The sequence below is a fragment of the Ursus maritimus genome, unplaced genomic scaffold, assembly GCF_017311325.1.
Source record: "Ursus maritimus isolate PB19 unplaced genomic scaffold, ASM1731132v1 scaffold_22, whole genome shotgun sequence".
Taxonomy (NCBI): Eukaryota; Metazoa; Chordata; class Mammalia; order Carnivora; family Ursidae; genus Ursus; species Ursus maritimus.
Genome location: NW_024424675.1, coordinates 46,269,695 through 46,293,399, shown reverse-complemented (window position 1 = coordinate 46,293,399; position 23,705 = coordinate 46,269,695). Strand labels below are relative to the sequence as shown.

General features: G+C 57.7%; 1 protein-coding gene across 1 annotated transcript in view; it reads right to left on the bottom strand.

Annotated features, from left to right (window-relative positions):
- Positions 1–23,705, bottom strand: part of CDH4 (cadherin 4) — a 560,000-nt gene that overhangs the window by 42,776 nt on the left and 493,519 nt on the right. The window contains exons 6-7 of the mRNA XM_040638543.1: positions 15,170–15,325; positions 7,607–7,751 (exon numbers count right to left, since the gene is read on the bottom strand). Of these exons, the coding sequence (XP_040494477.1) occupies positions 7,607–7,751; positions 15,170–15,325 (301 nt within the window). The remainder of the gene's footprint in view (positions 1–7,606; positions 7,752–15,169; positions 15,326–23,705) is intronic.

The following is a 23,705-nucleotide window of genomic DNA, read 5'->3' as shown; positions in this document are numbered from 1 at the left end:
GTCCAGGCTTCTGAGTCGGGGCCGGCCAGAGAAGCGGGCCCCCAACCAATGACACGGATGCCCACCTCCCGCTTTCCCAGGCCCACAGCCCCATCAGGGCACAGCTGAGCAGCCCCTGTCCCACCGTGAAGCTCTCTGCTCCGCTGCCCATCTTGGAGTCTTTGCTCAATGCAGGTGGCGGGGGCTGACCCCCCGGCTCCGGCCGGCTCTGGGTAAACAGCCTTTGTGGCTCTCACCGGGGTGGGCTTTGCTCATTTTCACGTCACCGTCAGGGGAGCCGAAGGGTGCGGGGCTCTGTCTCAGGTCGCACGCTGGGTGCGCATCCGCAGTGATCGCAAACAAAAAGTTCAAGTGGAAAAACCCCTGACCCATGAGGCTCACATCTGGTGGTAAAGACAAGCCATGAGCATAATCAGTGAACGATAGTAACAGTAGGCCAGCAGGGTGTTGGTTAAATAAGTCATGATGTTGTTATAACTTTGCTATCATGGAGTAGTGTGAAGCCATTAAAATGTTCTAGACGGGTACTTAACGATATTTGAAATTTTCATGACCTATGTGCGGCTCACCGGAAAAAAACGAGGTCTCTAGACTGTTCGGTGACCCCGATCTCTAAAGTAACAACATGTTTATGCAAAGGCGAGAAGGCCAGAGGGCGTGTGACGGATGCGCAGTCCCTGAGAGCGGCACTGTAGGTGGGAGTTTGAGTTTTCCTCTGTGATTTTCTCTGTATCCTCCATGGCTCCTTCAAGGCTATCACTTGTTTCTCAGAAAGTAAAATATTACTTAAAAAAAAAAAGGGACGATAGAAAAAGAAAAAAGGCAGCCGAAAAACAGAAGGTGTGACTTTGTGCTTAGAGCCTAAATCATGACTTGGTTTCTCTCAAGAAGAAGAGATTCTGAAAGCCCGGCTGGGATGCCATTCCATGGTCAGGCGGCCGACGGGTGTCATGGGAGCGCCCTGCCATGAGTGGGAAAGGGACCAGGTCTATGGAACAGCAGAGACAAAATAGGAGTGTTCCGGGCCCTGGAGCAGAACCAGGGCCAGAGGAGATGGGAAGATGCTGGCGGAATTCCTTTCTGAGAGCCTGGCGGGCCTCCTGGGGGAGGTGGCCTGCCTCCCTGTCTGTGCATGGTCTAGACCCCGTGTGTGTGTGTCCACCCAGCGGGCACAGGACGTGTACTGACCTGGGGCCGGGCTCTAACCTGGGCTGCACCCCGCCTGGGCCCGGAGCTGTGGGTCCCTGTGCTGCCGTCTGCTCCTGACACACGATGGCTTCCCCTCCTGACCCCCGCTCCAGCCTTGGTCACCGGGTTCTTTCCCCTGAGTCCTGGTGGTCCTCAGCCTGCAGTAGACGCTGTGGCCTCCTCCGTGCCCTTCTGTGCTGGGGTTGGGTGGATGGACCCCACACCCGGCTCTAGAGCTGGGCCCCGACAGGCAGTGGCTGATGGCTGTGACCTTGCACCCTCCTGCAAGGCTCGGGCAGGGTGGGTGGTCTCTGGAACATCCACTAGTCAGCTTGCGGCCTTTCATTGGGCACGGAGAAGGTGCAGGAGGGGTGGGGAGGCGTGCCAGGCCAAGGGCATGGCTCGAAGCAAGAGAACTTTATTATCTCCCAGTTCTGGAGGCTTGAAGTCCAAAATTAAGGTGTCTGCCTTGGTCCTAATCTCTCCTTCTTAAAAGGGACACCAGTCCTAGTGGATCAGAGCTTGTCTTAACTAATTATGTCTGCAAAGATCCCGTTTCCCAGTATGGCCGCATTCCGAGGTTCTGAGTGGACCCAAATCTGGGGGGCACCATTCCACCCAGTACACGGATTAAGCTGGGGCTGAGGTGGGCACGGCTGACCCCCTGGCTGACAAGACACGAGAAGACAGACCTTCCCACCAGATGCCTTTCTGTGGCCTTGGGTGACTTCTGAGGCCAAGCTGGGCTCAAGGTGGGACTGGCAGGGCTCAATCCGGATCAGACCCCAGTTGCCGCTCCCGGGGCCTGGTTCCGCACCATCACTGAGCTTTCTGGAGGCTGGGGGTCCTCTTCTGGAAGCTAGGCGTCCCCTGTGGAGTCCCGGGGGGCAGAAGAGCTGCCTGTGAGCTGCTGCCTGGGGCGTGAGCAGGGCCTGTCCCCGAGTGTCTGGACGGCGGGGCCCTGGCCTGCAGGGTGTGCTCCTGGCCTTCCTGCCTCCTCCAGCCTGAGTCCACACACCACCTTGAGCCCCAGTGACCCCAATCACACGGAGTGCACACGGTGCATCCCACGGTGCATCCGTGGAAGCCATTTGGCCGCGGTCCAGGACGGGGCGGGGGAGGGGCTGCACAGAGGAAGCGCTCACACCAGCAGCTCACATCTGCAGCCACGTGTGAGTGAAGCTGCGTCCCGTTCCCCGGGTCTGGAGCGAAGCATCCTTCCAGGGCTTTCTCTGGGCGCCTCCTCCGGCTCTCTTGCCAGCAGCGAGGTTTCCATTTTTCTTGGGAAACGGAACAGAACCTCAGGATTGTGTTTTCATCTACGTGGGGATGCTGCTGCCGCCCGAGGTGTGGGCCGTCTCTACCGGCTGCACCAACAGGAAAAGGGGAGAACGCGGAGCGTCGGCTCTCCAGCGGAATTCATGTTCGAGCGCTGCCGTCCGCCTTAAAGGATTAATTTCACAAGCCTTAAACTGCAGTTTAATTTGAAAACTAATTCAGCCCCATAATTGGCTTTCTGCTCAAATCACTGAGGCTAAAGATTTAAATTCTTAATATTCAGATGACTTTCAAGTATCTGGCGCCCTCTGTGCACTAGCCCGTGGCACTCGTCTCAGGGAGACCGCCGCCGGCACAGAAATAAATAAATAAATAAACGGGCCACTAATAGAATAATCTATTTAAGCAAAAACTCTGCATTATCTAGATGAAGGTTTCTTTGACTTCATTTTCAGCCTATAGATTTCTCTGCTATTTAATATTTTAAGGTGACATTAATTTCAAAATTTATAATATAGGCCCTTGCACAATTACAAGGGGTTAGGGAAATCAAGAATTCCAATTAAAGCCTTTTTTAGTTAAAAGATCATCACTGTGGATTATTACTCTTTCCGTGCAAGGTTCGAGAAGCCTGCCTCGTAGAGTTGATGGTCGAGTGGCTCCGAGCTCCAGGACGCGGGACCCGGGCCTGTCCTGAGCACCGGGTGGGCTCTATAGAGCCAGGCGAAGGCTGGGGCTCACCGAGAACTGCCTTCGTCCCCAGAGAACAGACAGCAAGCTGGCCACACACCGAGTAACTAACTCCATGAGTTAAGGAGTATTAACGGAAAGCAGGCAGGACAGACACCTCCGAAGAAGTGATATGTGAGCTGAGGGAGGAAAAGGGGCCAGCGTCACAGCGACTGGGGGAGGACGTCCAGGCTGAGGGCACAGCATGTGCAAAGGCCCTGGGGTAGGAAAATGCTTTTTTTCCTGAGGGCCTGGGATGTTTGCTTCTCTGCCTTTGCCGGGCTGTGCATCTGTACCACCCATTGGCACGTACGTGGCATACGGATTTCTGGGTTCCTCAACTGGACAATGGACTCCTTGAGGGTGGGGTTCATATTTTCCTATCCTGGAGAAAGGCATTCTCACATACAACATGTACCTTTCTAGGGGGACACTGCCCATGCTACATTCTGTCTTTCTCTTTCCTTCTCCTTCCTTCCGCCTGATAGTGGATGGGATGCTTGGAGGTCCAACAGCCATTTTGTGACCATGTGTTGAGAAACAAGAGGGGGAGGCACGGACAGCTTCAAGTTGTCCCCCAAACTCCTACTGGTACAAGTTGGGTTTTCTGCGACTTGCGGCCAAATGCATTCCTGACACAGACTGGGGAGGGGAAGCAGTCTACAATCGTTAGCACTGTGGCTCACGAGTCAGACTGCCTCCTTTCTACGCCTTCATTCCCTTATCTCCAAAGTGAGGAAAAGAAAAGTGCTTATCCCATAGGGTTGTCGTAGGATTAAGGAACTGAATCTGTAGGGAGGTCTTAGAGCAGTGCCTGGCAGGGGTAGGGGATGGTAGGTGGGTGGGTGGTGGAGGAGGGAAGAGCTCCTGTCTAAAAGGCAGCACAGGGGCCCTCCTGATGGAGGCGTCCAGCTGCTTGACCATGGTCACAGGAATCCACACGCACGGTGACACTGCATGGAAGCACGTATACACATGCCTGCTTGGGCGCACGCAGGTAAACTTGCTGGCCTCTGAGTGAGGTCTGCGGATTGCACCAGTGTCCGCGTCCTGGCGTGATCATGCATGATGGTTCTGTGAGCTGTTCCCACTGGTGGAAATGGGTGAAGGTTCGTGGGGTGTCTCTATTATTTCTTACACTGCGTATGGTGGATGTCTGCTGTTTGCACCTCCCTGGTACCCAGCCCCCTTTTCTGGAGCAATGATCTGGTTTTCCTTGGGGGATCCACACCCACCACAGGCTCAGACCCTATGACTTGGAGGGGTCTAGAACCGGACTCTGTTCGCGCTTGAAAGAGGCTCACAGTCCATGCCCTGGCTGTGGGGACTGCCTCAGGATGGGCACACCACCCCAGCCAGATCCTGGGGATCTGCTGGGGCTCCTGCTGGACTCCAGCAAGAAGAGGTCCCTCTCCCGGGGCTGTCCGCAGCTCACGGTCACGTCTGCGGCTACTGAGGCGTCTTGTCCACAGGAAGAGAGAGCTTCCCAGAGAACGAGCCAGCACCAAGGAGAGGGGAGTCGGACCGTGGCAAGCAAGGCCCCAGCGGGTCCCACTCTGGCCACGGCACTGAGGCTGCCGCCCGTCTCTGGACTCGGCAGTTATGTGAGCCAATGCATTCCCTTTTCCAGGGGGCTTTCGAGGTGGGTTTTGGAAACCTGGAGATTTAACAGCTGAGATCGGAGTAGAAGACACTCTTGACCCCAAACCACAATGATCATGGCTGCACCAAACAGGACGGGCCACCCTGGTATTTCCACACCCTCCGAGCCTGTCCCATCCAGCAGCACCAGCAGCACCAAAGAGGACTTCATACCGTGGTGGGGCGCCGGGGCTGGGGAAGAATGTGGAGTGAGCGTGGGGTCCCCCTGGGACCCAGCCCTGAGTCACTTCGCTCATGTCCCCAAACGAACCACCCAACCCTTAGAAGATTTTTATCTGATGAGTCAATGTTTAATACATCTTTCCATTTGTTTTCTCTTAGAATGGGCATCTGAAAGCTTCCCTTAGCCCATCATGCCAGAGAATAGTGACTAATTTCTGGTGATAGGTTTTCCTTACCCTGCAAAGACGCCATGTGAAACCTTCTATTACGGTGACTGACGCAAGGCAGGACATCGCGGAGACTGTTTCTGGCGCTTCTGCTCAAGGATGCCGTGGCACGGTTTGTTTGGGGTCAACTCGCCCTTGACCAGGCACGTGAGTGAGCAGCATGGCACCGCTCCGCCCCAGGCCTTGCACGAAGCCGCGGCGTCCCCGTTCCCCTCTGAGGGCTGTACCGGGATCAGAGACAGATGCGGGGTCCCCCAGGGACCCTGAAAGTCAGTCCACACCTAGTGCAAACGGTCCGTGAAAGGCACAGGAGTGAACGGGAATAGAGGACCCGTCTTGGGATCCACACCAGCCTTCCGGGCTTCCAGGCCATGCTCGGCATTCCAAGCGGCCGGGTGGAGCTGGGGCGATGGGGCGGGGGGGCTGCTCCAATCTCCAGGCTTAAAGGTTTATCAGGATTTTGAGGAGGAGACACAGCAATTTGCTGCTTTTGTTATCCTAACGAGTAAAGCCAGTTACACATCTGGGAATACTTTCTCCATCGATTCGTTTTAAAATAAGACCGTGGGAGGTTTGATTTGTGATATCCAGGCGCATTTACAGAGTGTGCTGGGTCGTGGGGAGAGAGGCCCACCACATCCGTGTTAACAAGCAAGCCCCCCACCCCAGCCCAATACCCGCGCCCCCACCCCTGGCTGCCTAAGGAGCTGGCTGCTTGCAGCTAATTTGTCTGCCGGCCGCCTGCCCCTGCTCAAGGGACTGTGGGGAGGAGCTGCCCAAGGAGCGGGCAGCAATAATGGCACATCCCGTTCCCTTCACTGACACCAGGCTGGCCTGCATCTCGTGATTCCGCGACAATCAATCGCAAACACAATTCACCTTGTTGGGAAAGCAGCCCCTGGAGACGGAGCTACGACAACCTGCTCCCGGCAGAGAAGCGATGATAAATGCTTGCCCTGGCCGCCCCGCCGTGGGCTGCGGGCCGTGTGGGATGCGGCTGACCCCTCCGAGCACGGCGCTCCCTCCCGGCAAGCGGGAAGCCGGCTGGGCTCCAGGCTCCCGGAGCTCGAGCGACAGTGTGCCCAGAGCCACAAGCCTTCCCAGGAGCCCGGACGCCCTCCCGGGACGGGGTAGTTGCCAGGCCACCGGGGTGGGGTCACCCGCTCAACTACAGACGCCCGGGGACACCTGAGGTTCAGGACGACAGGAGTACTTTGCCACTGTAGGCGGCTCCCAGGTGCTGCATGGCGCACAGGGATGCGTGAAAATGTTGTTCCTCTGACCCTCCCGTGTCACTGGGCGTCCTGCACTTCCGTGGCTACTCCTGGCAGCCCCGGGGGTGCTCGGCTCAGCTCCACCTGCCCAACCCCGGCCAGGGCAGCTGGCCCAGGGACGCTGCCCTATGCCCGCAGGAGACAGGAGCGCAGGGCTGCACTGCTCAAACTGGGGTATGCACGGAAACCCGCCCACACCCCAGGCCCCACCTACAGAGACTGGATCACGGGGGTTGGGGGGGGGACGCTGAGAGGCTCTAGATTTCTACTGCATTCCCAGGTGCTGCTGCTGGTCCCCAGGCCAGGTCTAGCATCGGCTGGAGGTTCTGGCCCCCCCACACCTCCTGGGACCTTGAGGCTCGTCCTGGGTAAAGGGGAGAGGGAAGGTGCCCTGCAGAGACGTGCTTAGCAAGGGCTGTGGCGCACGGTCATGTGGTCAACATCATTTATGCCAAACTGAAGTCTGGGGGAACACTGGCGCTTGGGTCAGCTCTGAGGGGAACTGAGGCCTGCGGGCACATGGGCTCACCGCTTGAGGCCGTGGGAGTCTGGCCTCCTCGTGGGCTTCCTACAGGGCTTGGGATAAAATGGAAAGTGTGGCCCGGGAGACCTCGGATGGCGGGTCTTCTCTCTGACCTTGTCTCTTGTCTCAGGACCTCTGCCCATGCCTTTTCCTTCCCCAGGCTCCCTTCCAACACCACCCCCCCCCAGCCCAGACCTTCTCTCGAAATGGCTCCTTGTCATGCCTCAGCTCTCGGCTGACAGGTCACCTCCACAGAGGGGCCCTCCCTGATTTACAGGTGCCTCCACGACCCTCCGCGCCCCTGGGCTCCTTCCGAACCTTACTACCTGTGCTGTGGCGTCTGTACTTGCTTTAGCTTGGCTTTTGTCTGCACCCCCCTCCGCACCGTGGAGTCCATGAAGCAGGGGCCCTGCTCCGGGGGTCGCGTGCGGCCTGCAGCGGGCACGTGGCATGCACCTGCCACATGAGCAGCTCTGTGGGGGAGGCCCGTGGGGCCGTCAGGGCTCCCCAGGCATGGGGCCCCCTCTCCCGCCGCCTCCCGCTCCGCGGGCCCGGGGCCTCACCTGGCTTGGAGCCCTCGTCCACGGAGCCGTTGTAGACCTGGTTGATGAACTCTGGGCGGTTGTCGTTCATGTCGATGACGTAAATATACAGGTCTATGGGGTTCTCCACCTTATTGCCGTTCATGTCCACTGCATGTGCTCTGAGCTGGAAAGCAGCACAGACACCGTCAGCCTTGGCGGTAGCCCAGGGCAGGTTCCTGCTGGCCCACAGCTCGGGGCTGGCACTGACGTAAGGGCCTGGGCCCCTCCAGGGATAGTCTTGGCAGGGGGTGAGCCCAGGACATGCCACAAAACTTCTCTGAGCCTTGGTGTTCTCCTCTGGGGAAACGGGGAAGGGGCTAGGAGAGGACCCTTAATTTTTGGATTTTTTTTTTGGTAAAGATTTTATATTTATCCATTTGTGTGTGTGAGAGAGAGAGAGAGAGAGAAAGTGAGCAGGGGAGGAGCAGAGGGGAGGGAGAGGGACAAGCAGACTCCCCACTGAGGACAGAGCCTGACGTGGGGTTTGATCCCAGGACCCTGAGGTCATGACCTGAGCTGAACCCAAGAGTCCGACGCTTCACTGACTGAACCACCCAGGTGCCCCAATGTTTGGATTTTTTACTCATTCATTCATTTCATTAATTCATCCAGTCCACCAGGATCTGTCAAGGGCGTCCACGTACCAGGCACCGGCTGGACACTGGATTATCGCTCAGGGGCACAGACACGGCCCAGCCCTGGGGCTTCTCATCGAGAAGGCAGATGGACACCAAGAAGGAAGAGAAGGCACATGGAACTTGTGGGAACTGGTAGTGACTGGCTGGGGTTGGGAGGAGGCCAGGCAGGCCTCTCAGAGGAGGTGATGTTTGAGCTGAGGCCTGATGAAGGGGACAGGGAGAAGAACCGGCCTGAGGTCCCCATGGGGGACACGGAGTGGCGGAGGCCTGGGGGCAGCAGCGGGGGCTGGGGAGGGGTCATGTGGGACCTGGGATTTAGGGGAGAACCAAGGGGTGGAAAGGGGCAGGGTGTGCCCAAGGTCTGTCCACATCAGAGCTGTGACTGTCACATGTCCCTCTACTGACATCTCATCACCTTGCAAGCTGTTCACATCGGACCTCGAGGTCTATGCCACAAGACAGAGCCACACCGAGGGTGCGAGAGGAGCGCGTGCTTGAGGCCTGTGGGTGGGACATGTCTACGGGCTGGGCGGGGGGCACACAATCCTGTCCTCCTTCGTGCCCCGTGTCATGGCCGCTCTGCCTGCCCCAGGGAGGCTCGGGCCGACAGTGTCTACAGCAGCCCCGGCGCTTTGGTTCAGTCCCGACAGCCCAGAGTGGAATTTTACCCCTGAAGTGGGCTGTTTGAGAAGCTCCAGGCTGGCTTCCCCTAGGAGGTGACCCGCGTTGTCGCAAGGACACAGAGTAGGCTGATTCCTGGGGGTCCTCGGCCCCTGGTGCCAGAAATGACTGCACACTTGGCACTTCGGCTCCAAGCACCATGTTGAACGGTCGTGCGGCCCCCCTCGCTGTTTCGGCCCCCGCCCCCCATCCTGCTGTGGAAGCTCTTCCAGTGGCGGCCGGGCGATCCTTCATCTTGTCAAACGCAGCCGCGCGCAGAGTCTGAGGTCAAGAAGCCGCCGAGAAAAGGTACTCATGAGCTACAATTAACGGTAGCGTCTTCTCACTGGAGCGACACTGCTGGCTTCAGTGCTGTCAGCAGCAGGGGCGGCGGCCCGGCGGGGAGGGCGGGGCTCCTCCTGTCTCACCCCTACCCCATCCCCACACTTTCCATGACGTTTGGGCTTCTGTGGGCAGTCTCCAAGGCTCCCCACCGCCATTCACCTCTCAGGCTGGGCATGCGCTGTGGGCTTTGGGGGGGGGGGTCCCGTCTTGGTGGAGAGACGAGATGCACCAGGGAAGCCGTCCGTGGGTGCCTTCTGTGACCTGCAAACCTGTGCATCTCATGCAAAAGGGAGTTCCTGCCTCTGCGACGCCGTGAGCAGGAGGTCTGTCCCTTCTCACCACGGGAGGGAGACGGGCAAACACCAGCTCAGCGGCTTGGTGGTGCGTCTCCGTGGGGACAGGAGCAGGGAGGAACCAGTGCGCACCTGCCACCTCTCAGGGGCTCCCTCCGCTTCGTGTCTGAACTGCGGGCCACCATTCTCCTCCTGAGGTTCAGACGGCAGAGCACTCCACGCGGGCCCTGGAGACATCCTGCCATCGCCAGCACCGGCGTGTGCCTGCTCAGGGCTGGGCAAGGCCCCCGGAGCCCGCGTGGGGCACCCGCCTCAGCGTTCACGAGCGCCTGCGACCAGTGTCGTCCCGATCTCTATTTCAGAGATGGTGCGAGTGAGGCGCAGGAAGATTAGGGAATTTGCCCAAGACGAGCGCAGTGGCAACACTCAGTAGCAGGTCTGTTTATGGAACCCTCAAAAGAACCTTCTAGAGAATCATCCGGCAAAAGCAAACGTGACTACTCTTTGTTTCGTGCATTTGATCGCCGATGTGCTGTTGGTCTCAGAGTGACCCGTGTCACAGTCCATCAGCTTGCGCTCAGGTAGGGGACGTGGTCGAAGTGCCTGAGGGTGTGGGGTGTGGAGCCCCAGAGGTGGACGCAAGGTGGGGGCACCCCGTGAGCGGGCTACATTTAGACGGGGGGGAATGTCTGGGTGGGACGGGGTGGCCTCGTGGCTCTGAACTCACGGTGCTGCCCTGGCGGGCAGGTGCACGGGAGTCAGAAGCGGGAGGTGAGGGCAGATTCAGGGCACAGCTGCTGGCCTGAGAGTGGAGGGGACCGTGGGTCAAGGAATGCGGGTGTCTTGAGGGGGGAGAGGGGCCCCCGCTGACAGCCAGTGAGGAAAGGGGGGATCTGGATCCGCCAGAACCTGGATGAGCAGGAAGCAGACGCCTCCAGTAGGCCTCACCTTGATTTCCACCTTCTGAGATCCCAAGGCAGAGCCCACTGGCCTTCCTGACCTACGAGCCCGGAAATGGGCGTGATTTTAAGTGCTAAGTTTGTGCTGGCTTGTTACTCAGCAGAGGGAGCTAACACTGAAGGCTGGCTCAGCTGCCCCGAAGGCTCTGGTGGGCGTCCTACGAGGTGGCAGCCCTGAGAGGGGCTCACGCCTGAGTCTTCGGAGAGGGGTAGGATGGCCTAAAGCGGCTTTCCGGCCCTGGGGAGGACGGGAGTTCTCGAGGGCTTTGCCACGGTGGGACAGAGAGCTGAAAGACGGAACATGAGCTTTCAATCCAGAATTCGGCAAATGGATCTGGCCGTTCCTCCGATCTGGGTCCCGCCGACTTGTCACCTCACGGGGGCTAGGGGTCACACCGCTGGAGGTGGCAGCCAGGGGTGGCCCTGGGAGACTGTCCTCGCTTCTGTGATGGGGTCTGAGGAGGTTGAGGGGGGCAGCCCCATGGAGAACGTTTCCCGGTTCACGACGGGCGAGCAGGAAACACTCAATACACCTCGGCCTGGCTGGATTTCTCATCTCCTGAGATGGAAGCTCAGCGCGTGGCGGGGGACAGAAAGAACGTGTGCTGAGTGTCTGGAGGTGAGCAGGTCGCCCGGAGGCCCAGACACGGAGCCGAGTGTGCAGAGACAGGTGGACGGTCCCCCACAACAAAGTTCCCTGCTTCCTCTCCGGCCGGCCTGGGTGAGGAGGGGCTGTGGCCTGCAGGCACCCTTGGAGAGGGCCAGCGGCCTCCCCTCCAGGCCCAGCAGGCCACTCCAGATCCCTGGGGACTGCCAGCCCGTGGCCCCCAGTTTTCTGAGGGAGCTGTGGACGCCCTGCGTCTCCTGGGCAGAACGGGTGCCGAGCGAGGCGTTGGAGTCACATCGGGCAAAAGGAACAAACAGAAATGGAGGTGAGCGTGAGAGGCGCACGAGGGCTAGGCCGCTGTGCAGGACGCCGGCCGCTGCCTCGGCACTTGGTGGGTCGACGATCCTGCCCGTGAGCAGGGGGCAGGTAGGCGACACTCACTCCCTGGAGTGGCCTTGCGCCTTGGGCTGAGCCGTGTCCGCCGGCGGCGGCCCCGGTTGCTCCGGTGGGCGGCAGGAGGGCTGAGCCGGACCCTTGCCAGGGAGCTGGGACTTCCAGGGCTCACTTTGGTGTGAAATGCCGAGGAGAAGCAGTTCACCAGAAACACCAAAAGCAGGTCTCCTTTTGAGCTCAAGGTTTCAAAAGTAATTAAAATAAAATGAGAGGGAGAGCCTTCCCACTCGGTGTGGGTTCTCTCGGGTGGATCTGCCGTCAGCAGGCGCTGGGGCCGCGCCCTCCGAATCAGGCTTGGCTGACACCGTGCCAGCGCTGCCCGTCCCCAGAGAGGGCCGGTCTCACAGCCTGAGACCGCGCAGCCCGCGGGCCCCACACTCGGGAGGGACCGTGTGTGGTTAAATGCTCTGCTGTCACTGTCTTGAAATCCTTAGTCCAGATGAGGGCCCCCCACTTCATTCTGCACCGGGACCTGGACTCTAGCCGTCCTGACCTCAAGAGCTGAGCCGGGCCTAGTCTGGGGCACCCCTTCCTGCCCGGCTCACCAGGGCCATGGCACACAGAGCGGCGGGCACCGCAGGGCAGCCTGGCCCAGGGTTTATGACAAAGGCTTTTGTTCAGTCTGGAAGGTCCATAAGAAACAGCCAGATGTATGGTGACTAACGTAACATAATAAAAAATTAAAAGAAACAGCCAGAGAAGGCACCCGTACTGGGGACAGCAGGGGTCGCTGGAGCCCAAGGAAGGCAGGAGAGGTGCCCCTCCGAGAGCTCCCCGTCCCCAAACCGCTGAAGCAACCGTGTGACATTCCAGCAGACACCAGAGCCGCCTGGGGCCAGCCCCACCGGCAGGCCTCTGGAGAGGCGTGGGGCTCCTCAGGCCCAGGAGGAGGGGCTCTATCTAAGCCACCGCGATAACTAAAGACGGATCTGTCTAATCCTGAACGAGGTGAACATGGGCATCAGCAAGTGGCCTCCCCGTGGGGCCGTTCGGAGACAAAGCCTTCCATGCCAGAGGGGGCTCTTGAGGTCATCGGGTCATCAGGGACGAACACTGCAGGGCAGAGGGAGCCCTGACCAGGGGGCGAGGTGGCAAGCCAGCAGCCCGCCTTCCTTTTCTTCTCACTTGCTGGAAACATTCGCTCGTCCCCCAGCACCGGCTGAGCATCCCCTTAGACTCCGGGGCACAAGTGCCTGGAACAAGGCATTCTAGAAGGGGCAGGTGCCTCTGGGAGGGTAGACAGGCCACAGGGAGGGAGGGAGAGAGAAGGGCAGGGAGGAGGGGTGGTCCGTCCCCACCGTCTGGCCCCTGGTAAGTGTTTGGTGTGGGAAGGACCACGCCTTATTTCACCAGTGCCTGGGAGGAGGCTCCCGGGAGCCCCTTCGGGGGAAGGCACCCCTGGAACTGCCTGCCTGGAAGCCAGCGGCCAAGTGCGCCCGAGTGTCAGCGGCCACCTGCTCCCCGGGTCCCTATGTCGCGTGTTTCCTCCACATTCCCTAGCCCCATGAACAAAATCATCAGCCTGGCTCAGAAAAGATGTGATGATTTTCCTTTAGATACTCATGCATCCAAGGGACGCTGGTTTTTCCAACCAGCTAACAACACAATCTATTTCCCTTGTACCTCCTTCTCCCCGACCCCGGCTCGCACGGTCTGAGAGGCGGTCCGGACGGCAGCCACATGCCCATTTCCAATGGCGTCTCTAGCGCAGGACGCACAGGGGCGGCGGGATCTACACCCACTCCTCCAAGGCCTGTGGTCCGGCAGCTGAAGAATCTGGGGACACAGCCTTTCTTAAGGGCTTCAGGCCAACGGGCTTTGATGCCTCTTAATCCCAGGACAGGGTCAGCTCCCCTAGAGTGGGGCCATGTTTAATCATGTTATCACTGGAGACCTACTGCCAACCACAGGACCTGACACATACTAGATGCTTGAGAAATGTTCCCTGGATGGATGGACGGATGGATGGATGGGTAGATGCATGGACAGAATGGATGAATGGAGGGATGGATGGATGGATCAGTGGATGGGTGGATGAAGGAAGGAATGGATGGACAAATGGATGGATGGACGGATGGATGAGCAGATGGATGGGTGAAGGAAGGAAAGAATGGACAAATGGATGGATGGATGTGTAGATGGATAAAAGAATGGACGGATGAAGGAAGGAATGGATGGAGGAATGGATGGGTGGATGGATGTGAGATGAAGTGGGAAACACAAGAGTTAAGAGTCTGGAAGTATGAGCAAGATATCTCTTGGAAGCTGCTCTGTAGAGGGATGTTTGGGTCTAGTGAACTGGGAATTTCTAGAGCTTTGATTCCATACCTGTGTCTCTACTATTGGAGAAAACCATAGGGTGGGCAGAGCCTTCTCATCCATGTCACTAGCCTCTGTGCAGTTGAACCCACTGGGACTTGGGCAACCAGTCTGAGACAGGAAACCCTGTGACTAAGAGAGGGTGGACCAGCCTCCCCACTGGGGCTTCCCCAGGTCCAATCAGCCTAGCACCCTACTTCTGATGGGGTGTCAGCTGTCCCTTGGGGAGGCCACCATTGTCAACAACGGGGTCAACCTCTTCCACCAACTCCCTCCCTCTGTAAATGGCTAGTGTGCATCCCCTGAGGCCCCGGCTCTGTTCTTGGGCCTGGGGATGTGGTATGGACAGACTGATGGCTCCGTGCCACATGGAGCCTCCCCACTAGTACCAGCAGGTGCCTGATGGCCCCGAGCAGATGACCAGAGAGCAGCAGCATGTTGGGCCATAGTCGGCACCGTGGGCTGAAGTCAAGTGAAATTTGGGCTGATTACATCCACATCAGGGCAAGAAGCTGAGAATTCCATCTTCTCAAATGATGGTCTTCATTTCCAAATTACAGCCGAGGCCCTGGACGTTCAGCTCTCATGATGACAACTACAAACATGCACACGGGCCTTACCGAGCGCTGGGTTCTGCCCTCCATGCTTCGTGCACGCTAAGCCCCGAGTCCTCCCACCCGGTGAGGGGGCCATGGTCCTCACCGCTGCCTCCAGTTCGTACCACCCCCAGCTGGTGCGGGCGAGGAGGCAGGGCCGGGACAGGGGACTGGCCATTGGGCTGGAGGACACGAGACCCCGCTGTTTCCACCTGAGGTCCGAGACCCCTCGCCTGAGCCACCGTGCCAGTGAGCCCCAGCAGGGGAGGAGCCAGGAGGCCCTGGACGCCAAGGCCTGCAACTTAGATTTTCAGGTCTGTTTCTCCGAGATGGAGCTGCTGCAGGAGCGTTATCCCAGAGCAGCGGAGGATGGGGCTGCTGACAGAGCTGGCTTTAGGAAAAGGGCCCGAGTGTGCCCTGCGGCCATGCGACCCCTCCCCCATCAGGAGTAACCAGATCCTGGGAGCACACGTGGATCCAGAGCTTCTAGACCAAGTGTCCTTCCAGTGTGGTCCAGACCTTGCTGGCTTTGCCCGGGGACGTGTTAGAGGTGCAATGTCTTGGGCCCACCCGAGTGCACAAAATGAGCCACCCAGGGTGGTGCCCAGCCCTGTGGCCAAGTCCAGGGCAGCTCACGCCCACGTTCTCCCTCCAAAGGTAGGAGGTACTCACGTGGTAGGAGGCCCGCTCCTCCCGGTCCATGGGCCGGGTGACGTACATCCGGCCAGACATGGAGTCGATGCTGAAGACCTCCATGGGGGGCTGGTCGGCGCCCACACCTGTGATACTGTACCGGATGGGGATGTCGTTGTCTTTGTCAGACCGGATCTGGAAAGAGGAGCAAGAGAAGAGACCTGTCAGCCTGCCACAGGGAGCAGGGGCCACGCTCCCTCAACTGACGCTCACCCCACCCTGGATTTCTGTGCACTTGGCCGTCTCTCGAGTCGGGACCACAGCTAATGCTTTATCCACTGTGGGAACCGGAAGGGTAGTCAGCAGTCAGGGAGTTAGGGCGTGCCACCAACTACCCGTCTAGTGGCCCACCGGGAACGGGGACAGAGAAGACACAATGGTGCAAGTTGAAGTCTCTGCAGGGAGTGTGGGACACACGGTAGAGAACGCCAACACCGCTGAGGAAGACTGGAAACGATGGTGGGACATGGCCGCGGCCCTGATGCCAACGCTGCTAGTGTCTGCCATCAGACTGGGGAAGGATGCAGGAGGGACAAGGGAGCAGACGCCACAGAGTCCAGCGGGAAGAGAGGCTGGGACCCGGCACGTTTACACCCTAAGTTTTCACCCGTGTCCCATCTTCTCGCTCCTTCGACGGAGGCACCAGGGGACAGGACCCGGTCTCTGAGGGGCAGGAAGGCCCCCGACCAGCCCGGAGACACAGATCTCACACTGAATTTCACACTGAAGCCCGTTGTCAAGATGGCTACAGTGCTACGTACACACAGCAGTATTTTCACAGAGAAGCGGGATGTTGTTGAAAAAACAATTTAATAACGTTTCTCTGGCTCCCAACTCCTGAGGAAGTTATCGAGGTCTGACCGAGGAAGAGCGAGACAAGCTCACAGTTCTGTGTTCTCCAGGGGGCGGGGGACCAGGTGACGGGGTAAGAACGTTAGTCTTTGGGACACAAAAAGGACAACAGTAGAATTAAAAATAAGATGTACAGTATGGTGACAGACGGTGACGTGCGTTTCACAACGTAAATAATTGTCCAGTCACCTGACAGGTGTGCGTTGTACACCTGAGATCGATGTAATACCGCATGTGAATTATACTCCAATAAAGAATTAAAAAAACAGGATGTACATCTTCCATTTAGAGGAAGCAAATCTCTTGCAATGATAAGGGGCACCCGATGGGAACGGGGTCGCCAACTGCAAGGTCACTGGCTTCTCGGAGCCGTGGGAAAATAAACCACAGAGATTGACAAGGTCTGATGGATAAGGTCAAACTAACAGATTGGAATTCAACTTTGAATACAGTTGACTCTTGGACACGGGTTTAGACCGTGCCGGTCCATTTGTACACGGATGTTTTTTGATAAATCCGGTATAGTATTTGCCCTTCCTTATGATTTCCTTAACGACACTGTCTTTCCTCTAGCGGACTTTGTTGTAAGCATACAGTTAACACACGTAACATACAATATATGTGTTCATCGACTGTTGATCTTGTTGGTAAAGTTCTGGTCCACAGTGGGCTGGTAGCAGTTAGGTTTTTGGGGAGTCAGAAGTTAACATGCGGATTTCTGGCTGTGCCAGGGCCAGCACCCTAACAACCCTGCATCATTCAGGGGTCAACCGCACACCTTTACAAAATACAGCTTCTTTTTTTTTTGGAAATCAAGCGGTGGGGCCATAACAACGTTTCATAACAAACTGGACCACAACGGAAGCTCGGCTCTACACAGCAGAGTTGGCCCGGACGCTTTATTACAAGATTGCAGTTAAAATTGAATGAAGACCCCGCCCCCCGAGGTCATGGACACAGAGGACAGACGGGTGCTCGCCAGACCTGGGGGTGCGGGGCGGGCAAGGTGAGTGAAGGTGACACTGGGTCACACTTCCTGGTCTGGAGTAAGTGAGTCATGAAACGAGACGGACACCAAGGTGGCCACAGCTCATGGGACTCTACGCATCTTTGCTGTCCCCGAAGTTCTCATCACAAGGAAGTCTGTTTGTACCCACGCAAGATGACACAAGTTGAGTAGACATCTTGGGTGATGATTTGGAAATGTACCCCCCTCCCCCCTCCACATACTCTTCCCCTCCCCACACCCCTCCCCCACCCTTAGCGCCTCCCCTCCAATACCCCTCCCTCATTCCCATACCCCTCCATCACTCCCTCTGCAAATCATTCCCCACCCTAACCCCTCCCCCTCCACATACCCTCCCCTACCTCATACCCCTCCCCCTCCACATACCCCTCCCCTACCTCATCCCCCTCTCCCCTCCCCCCCACCTCCCCCAGTCTGTGAGGACCATCTCTGTTCCCGTCTCCCACGTCCTGGCTTCCCTGGCTCTGCCCTGAGCAGCACACGCCCAACAGGGTTTCAGGCAAGGCCACTGAATGAACGGCCAGGGCTGGGGCTGGGGCCACACGTCGTTCCATGCTGTCCCCTCGGGCCGTGGAAGTAGTGCTGGAGCCGCCCCTGCCCCCCCGCAAGCGATGACACGCTGGGTCCCGTGCCTGCTGCCCCCTGCCTGCTTGCTCGCTACCAGCGCTGGGCGCCCCAGGACAGGTGTGCACCCTGTCTTCATCGCCCACCACCCATCAGCCGTCAGACAGAAGAGCCGTGTCTGAGCAGCCCAGCGCAGCACCGTTCCAGGAGACGTGCCCTGCGGGAGGACAGGTTGCTCTTCTGGCCACCAGGCTCTGGCCCCGGGGCGGTTCACAGGAAGGCAGCCCTTCGAGGCCGACAGCCACCTCTTCTCCCTCACTGGAGAGTTGGGTGCCAAGGTGTGTGCTGGAAACGGGGTGGTGCAACAGATCTGGGTCCCAGAGAGAAGGCCCTCCTGCTACCTGCCCTGAGCTCTTGCTCGGTGTGTGGGGGACCGGTCACAGCAGATCAGACCCTGTTTTGGAGACAGGGACCTGTGTAATTAATGGAAAACACTCAAGGCTAGCTGCCTGCAAGCCAGTCTGCCTTCTGGGAGCAAGGAAAGTTCTAGAAGGTCAGTGAGTTCTGCCTGGCGCACATGGTAGGTCCCAACTCCAGCTGAGCCGTGCTGGATAGAGGAGGTCCCTGGGTTGGAGCCAGGTGGTCCTCCAGAGCGGGCTGTGACACACCACCCGCCAGCACACTCCTGCCGCGTTCTGGTGCAGGCGCCAGACTGCCCATCCTTCATGGGAAATTTAATTATGAAACCACTGAGAAGAACCCACCACATATTTAAAGAGGTTTTATTTTTTGCAAAGGAATCTGATTACATTTTGACCACCGGGTGCCTTTGCGTAATTCCCGGGTGCCGCTCTGCGTGCGTGTCCGGGGCTCTGCACGGCTCGGGATGCTCTACGGCTCCCCACCAGTTTACCACATTAAGAAGAAATACTGTACAAATGAATTCACCAGATCAGGGAGAGCAGTTTCCTTGATTTGTGTCTGGAAAATGAGAAAAACATCACAGCAGCATACGATAGGGCCATGAATAAAGAACACAGACAGGCATTTCCATCACCCACCTCACTTTTACGATGCCACGGAGAATTATGCTCTTTTGCATTTGTTATTAAAGGACAGAACAGATGGTAAGAGGTTAGTTTAAAGTGACGTCACATTAAAGTAACTTATGGTGCCGGGCGGTGTGTTCACCCGGGGACTTCTGCTTGGAAGTCCGGCTCTCGTCCTAGGAAGGCCGGATGAAATGAAGGATTCTGGCAGAATCTTCCCCAAGGAAAGATATTTGCCTAATCTCAAATGAACTTGAAACTGGAGAAAAGTCACCATGTGTGGTTTTGAATCACAAACACCTTGAGGTTTATTCCCGAAGCATCGAAGGGAGAGAATCACGTCCTGATTCCGGCAGAGAAAGCCCCGTGCCAGGAGATCGAAGACACCCCGCCACCAGAGAGGACCCTCGGCTTCAGGCTGTGCCCCGGCCTGGCCCCCGCCCCTTCACCTGGCAGCCCCGAGGCACTTTAAGAACACCTTCATGCGCTGTGGGCAAGGCCCTCACACGGCCTCGAGTGGCCAGTGGAATCAGAGACACTAAAAATGTAAGCCCTCTTGGGGCGCCTGGGTGGCACACAACGGTTGGGCGTCTGCCCCTCGGCTAGGGCGTGGTCCCGGCGTTATGGGATCGAGCCCCACATCAGAGCTCTTCCTCTATGAGCCTGCTTCTTCCCTCTCCCACTCCCCTGCTTGTGTTCCCTCTCTCGCTGGCTGTTCTATCTCTACCTTGAATAAATAAATAAATCTTAAAAAAAAAAAATGTAAGCCCTCTTGACCCACAAATAAAAAGTGTGATAAAGATTGTTGGAGAAGGAATAGGGTCTGAGAGGCTCCGGGGAAGAACTCAGAGGCAAGGTTCCCGTGAATGTTCGGTCTTGTCCGCTGCCTTGTACAGTTACTGGACACGCTCGTGCGTGCACACACACACACACACACCGCACATGCGGCTGGATCCTCCCTCCCCTTTTGCACCCGGCGTCCTGGAAGGTGCCGGCTCTGTCCCTCAGGGCCTTGCCTGGCTATGTGGCCTCCCGGGACTCTGTCCTAACATTTCAAAGCTGCTTCCAAGTCCTTGGGCTCAAGCCTCGTGACGATGTAAGTCTTCAGTGAAGTGTTCCAGCTCTTTCTCCTCGTTTGGGATTAAACCTGGAGCCTTTCCCAGGGAAACAGACTCCACACCCTCATTTCGTTACCTGTTGGGACTTGTGAGTTGCGTGGTCCCCCTTCTCCAACCCCTCAGAAGCACTGAATCATGTGGCAGCTGTGCCCACCCGTCTGCCCTGGACCGTGCAGGACGCAGGTAGGCAGACTGACGCTCAGCGTGGCTGCGGCTGCAGCCAAGAGGAGCAATTTTTCTTTTAAAACTCGACTCCCACCAGAGCCCAGAGGTAAGAGAAGCGATTTCACTAGATGCGTTTGTAGCTCCCGTGCGGCCGCGAGCGGGCCCCAGCTCTGACTGCTGGGGCTTCTTGGTTTCACGTCGACAGAAATCAGGGTCACCTCAGGCTTTACGTGTCCATGCTGTGCTGTCTGCTTTGCGTGAGCGTTCGCCTGTCCTTCCTCCCTTCCCGATGTGAGTACTACCCCAGGACGGCCGGCGCTCTTCTCTGGGCCCGAGGAACACGCACGGGGCAGGCTCGGTCTGCCAGGACGGCGTGTGCAGGCCTGGCACTGTGCGCAGGGGGTGCTCAGTAAACACTGAATGGCGAATGAAACCAGGACACATGGCCTGGGGGCAGGGCGGGCAGACGAGGAAGCAGATGGCCAGGTCACTGCCAGGTGCCCAAGGGAGAGCCTAGGCCATGGTGGGTGGGTGGCAAGAAGGGCTTCCTAGAGGAAACAGGGCTTCTCTGAGCCCCATGGGACGAGGGAGGCAAGCATGCACAGATGTGGGGAGTGAGGCCCAAGGGGGTGTCAGGCAGGGGCAGGCGGCAGCACAAGGATCCTGAGGTGGGAGAGAGAAGTCCCACCTGGGGCCTCACTGGCTGCTGGCGAGGGAGGAAGGAAATGAACAGAGAAATGAGGAGGGAGGCAAGTCAGAGAGAGGAGCGAGGTTTGGTCATCACTCACCTCACCCAGAGTGGAGCCGAGACAGAAGAGGGGTCCCTGGGAGCGCTCTGCTGCTCCCTCACCCCTTGTGGAAACCTCTGGGAGCCTGGGGGCAGGGGAGAGTCAAGTAAGTGTGGCACCTCTGCCTTCCATAGGCCTGGAAGGACCCATGGAGGCTGGGGAGGGGCTGGCACACGCAGGGCGCGCTCCCTCCTTGCCCACCAGCACGGCAGGGGTAGAGCTGAAAACGCGGGCTGGCCGTCCTCGACCCGCCCCTTGACTGAGTTCGTCTTTGCCCAAAACAGGGGCTTCCTCCTCAGGTCCTTATTCCACAGAAGTCTCCACTGTTACCGTGCAGGAATCCTCCACCTCCCGGAGCTCCTTAAGGATCCCAGAGCATCAGCCCGACCAGACCACCTTATCCAGTCCATTCCTGCATAAGGGTACTGGGGAACCAGAGGCTGAGGGTGAGACAAGGTTCCACAGAAACTGGGGACCAAGAGTGGAGTCACCTGCCTTCCCTAGGAGCCTCTGAACATCAAGCCAGGGAGGCCGAGGGATGCTGGGGCCACGGCAGTGCCAAGAGGGGACAGCCCTGGAGGGTCTCCGTGACCCTTGTTGTGACGGCTCCGGCTGCCCTCTCCCTCAGGGTGTAGGGACAGTGGGGCGCATGTTGAAAAGTCACCATGACTCTGAGGTCTGGGCGAGAGCTACTTCAGCTGCTCTTGAAAGCGATTATGCAATTGTAACCAACGTCTGCGCGCCAGTCCCTTCCAGCGTCCTGCTAAAGTTTAATGAGGACGCCCTTTGCCACAGACGCTGGGGAGGCGGGGTCTGGCGATGATCCAAACAGTTCTCATCAAAATTAGGGACAAGCTTGGGCCTTGCGGGTGGAGGATTCTTACTTTCCCCGACTCTCCTTGACTTAAGAACATCACCATACGAGGCGTATGAAGATGTTTGCATTTCTTGCATTTTATCGAAGTATTTTCCATGTGTGATAAAATCAGACTTCTATATTTTCAATTAGGTTCTTGTAATGAACAGAAACACCAGAATGTGATAGGAAAATGCATTTGTTGTGTAACACTGACACTATGACCCAGTACCATTCACAACTGCTTTGGTTGACAAATCATGAGAAATCTCAAGTCATATGAATACTAATGAAAGCCATGAATATTTCTTACAAAATTTGCCTGGTGGGGAAGAGTGAATTAGATGCTTCTCAAGAAATGCCCTTCCAGGTCGCACCAAATTAACAAAGACAGGAGCTGTAATTTGGCTGGTGTGCAATTACACAAGATGCTGCTGCTGGCCGGGGACGCTCAGTGTCCACTCCCTGCTTCTGGGAACAGAGGCCTGGTTCCCTTGGGGATCACTGATTCCCCATTGTGAGTGAGTCTTGAGGAGACGGCCAACTATGCATCTCCCCGCCCCCAGCCAACGAACAGCCACAGGGCCAAGAGGGCCAATCAGCTTCTCTTTCCCAGAACGTGGATCTTTTTTTTAAAAGAATTTAAAAAATAGTATTTTATTCGAGCACGAATGAGCGTGAGCGTGAGCCGGAGGAGAGGGGCAGAGAGGGAGAGAGAGAATCTTAGCAGGCTCCATGCTGAGGCATGAAGCCCAAGCAGAACTTACTCCCGCGACCCTGAGTCGCCTGAGCCAAGCAGAGTTGAATGCCTAACCAACTGAGAGACCAGGTGTTCCCCAAATGTGGATCTTGAAGCAAGAAGGAGTCAAGGTAAGAGAAATCTGGCTGGGGCCCCTCCACCACCACAGTGCCATCTGAGTGCTCAAGACCCCAGAGCTGGGACCACCTGGTAGATCCGCCTTCCTTTCCTGTCTTAGCAGCCCAGGATCCTCCCTAGCATGTTCTTTCTGCTTTTCCAGAAGGCTGGCGGTTCCCGTTGCACTAGGTCAGATGGGGTGGAGTGGTGTTCCCTACGGCCAGAGACCTAGACAAGGATGCTTCTGGCCAGTGATTGACTGGGAAGAGGAGAAGGGGCATGGGGGGAAAAGAGGCAGTGGGTCCAGCTGAGGGCTGAGTTTCAGCCTCACCCCAAAGGGAAGTTGTTGCTGTCCTAGGGTGTGGTCCTGCAAGCAGAGACAGTCAGCCTTGGGGCAAGGAAGCCGGCTTCTGTGGGCCGCCCGGGATGAGGAGCCCCTCCCAGGCGTCTCCCAGTGTGGCGTGAGTCAGGCCTCCATGGAGAGTGTCCAGCTGTGAACTGTTAGCATGGACCCAGCCGCGCAGGAGGGCGTGGTGCACCGGCCTGTAGGGATCTGAGCCACACCAGTGATTGCAGGCTCACCCTGCTTAACTGTCTTCACCGCCCTGTCATTACCAGCTTTTTCCTGTGTATTTTTGTTGTTGCTGACTGCCTTTTCTGTCCCACTAGGCTGTGCGTCAGGAGAGAGGGTCATCGGGGACCCGCACAGCCTCGGCCTGGGTGGTGTTCAGTCCAGCGGCAGGTGCCCGGACAGCCTCCTGGAGAGAGCCAGCGGCAGCTCCGAGGCAAGCAGTCTGGGAGCAGGTCTGTGGCTCCCAGGATGCTGCCCGACCCCGATTGCTAACAAGAGGCTGTCGCCTGCACAGAAGCAGAGCCTGAGAAGTCTCTTCCAGTGACTTGAGCCAGGAAGAACTCGTCTGTCAGGGAGCCCAAGACAGAAAAGCCGGGATCCACTGGGAGACACAGCAGCTCTGTCGGGACTTTCTGCCTCAGTCGGATCAGTCAGGGATCAGCGGAGCCGGATGCCGTGACAGACGGAGCCGCGTGTCCTCGGATTGTGTCGAATCACTTCTGCTGCTCCTTGTCATTCCTGGTCTTCCCAGAGCGAAGAGCCGGGCTCTGCTGGGACCCTTTGTAGATACTTAATGTGTTGTGTTCCTGGTGATCTCGAGGAGGCCCCTGCCCACACGTCTCTGTTTCAGTACAACAAGAGATGTCTGCTGTGGCGTGCTGGCCCGGG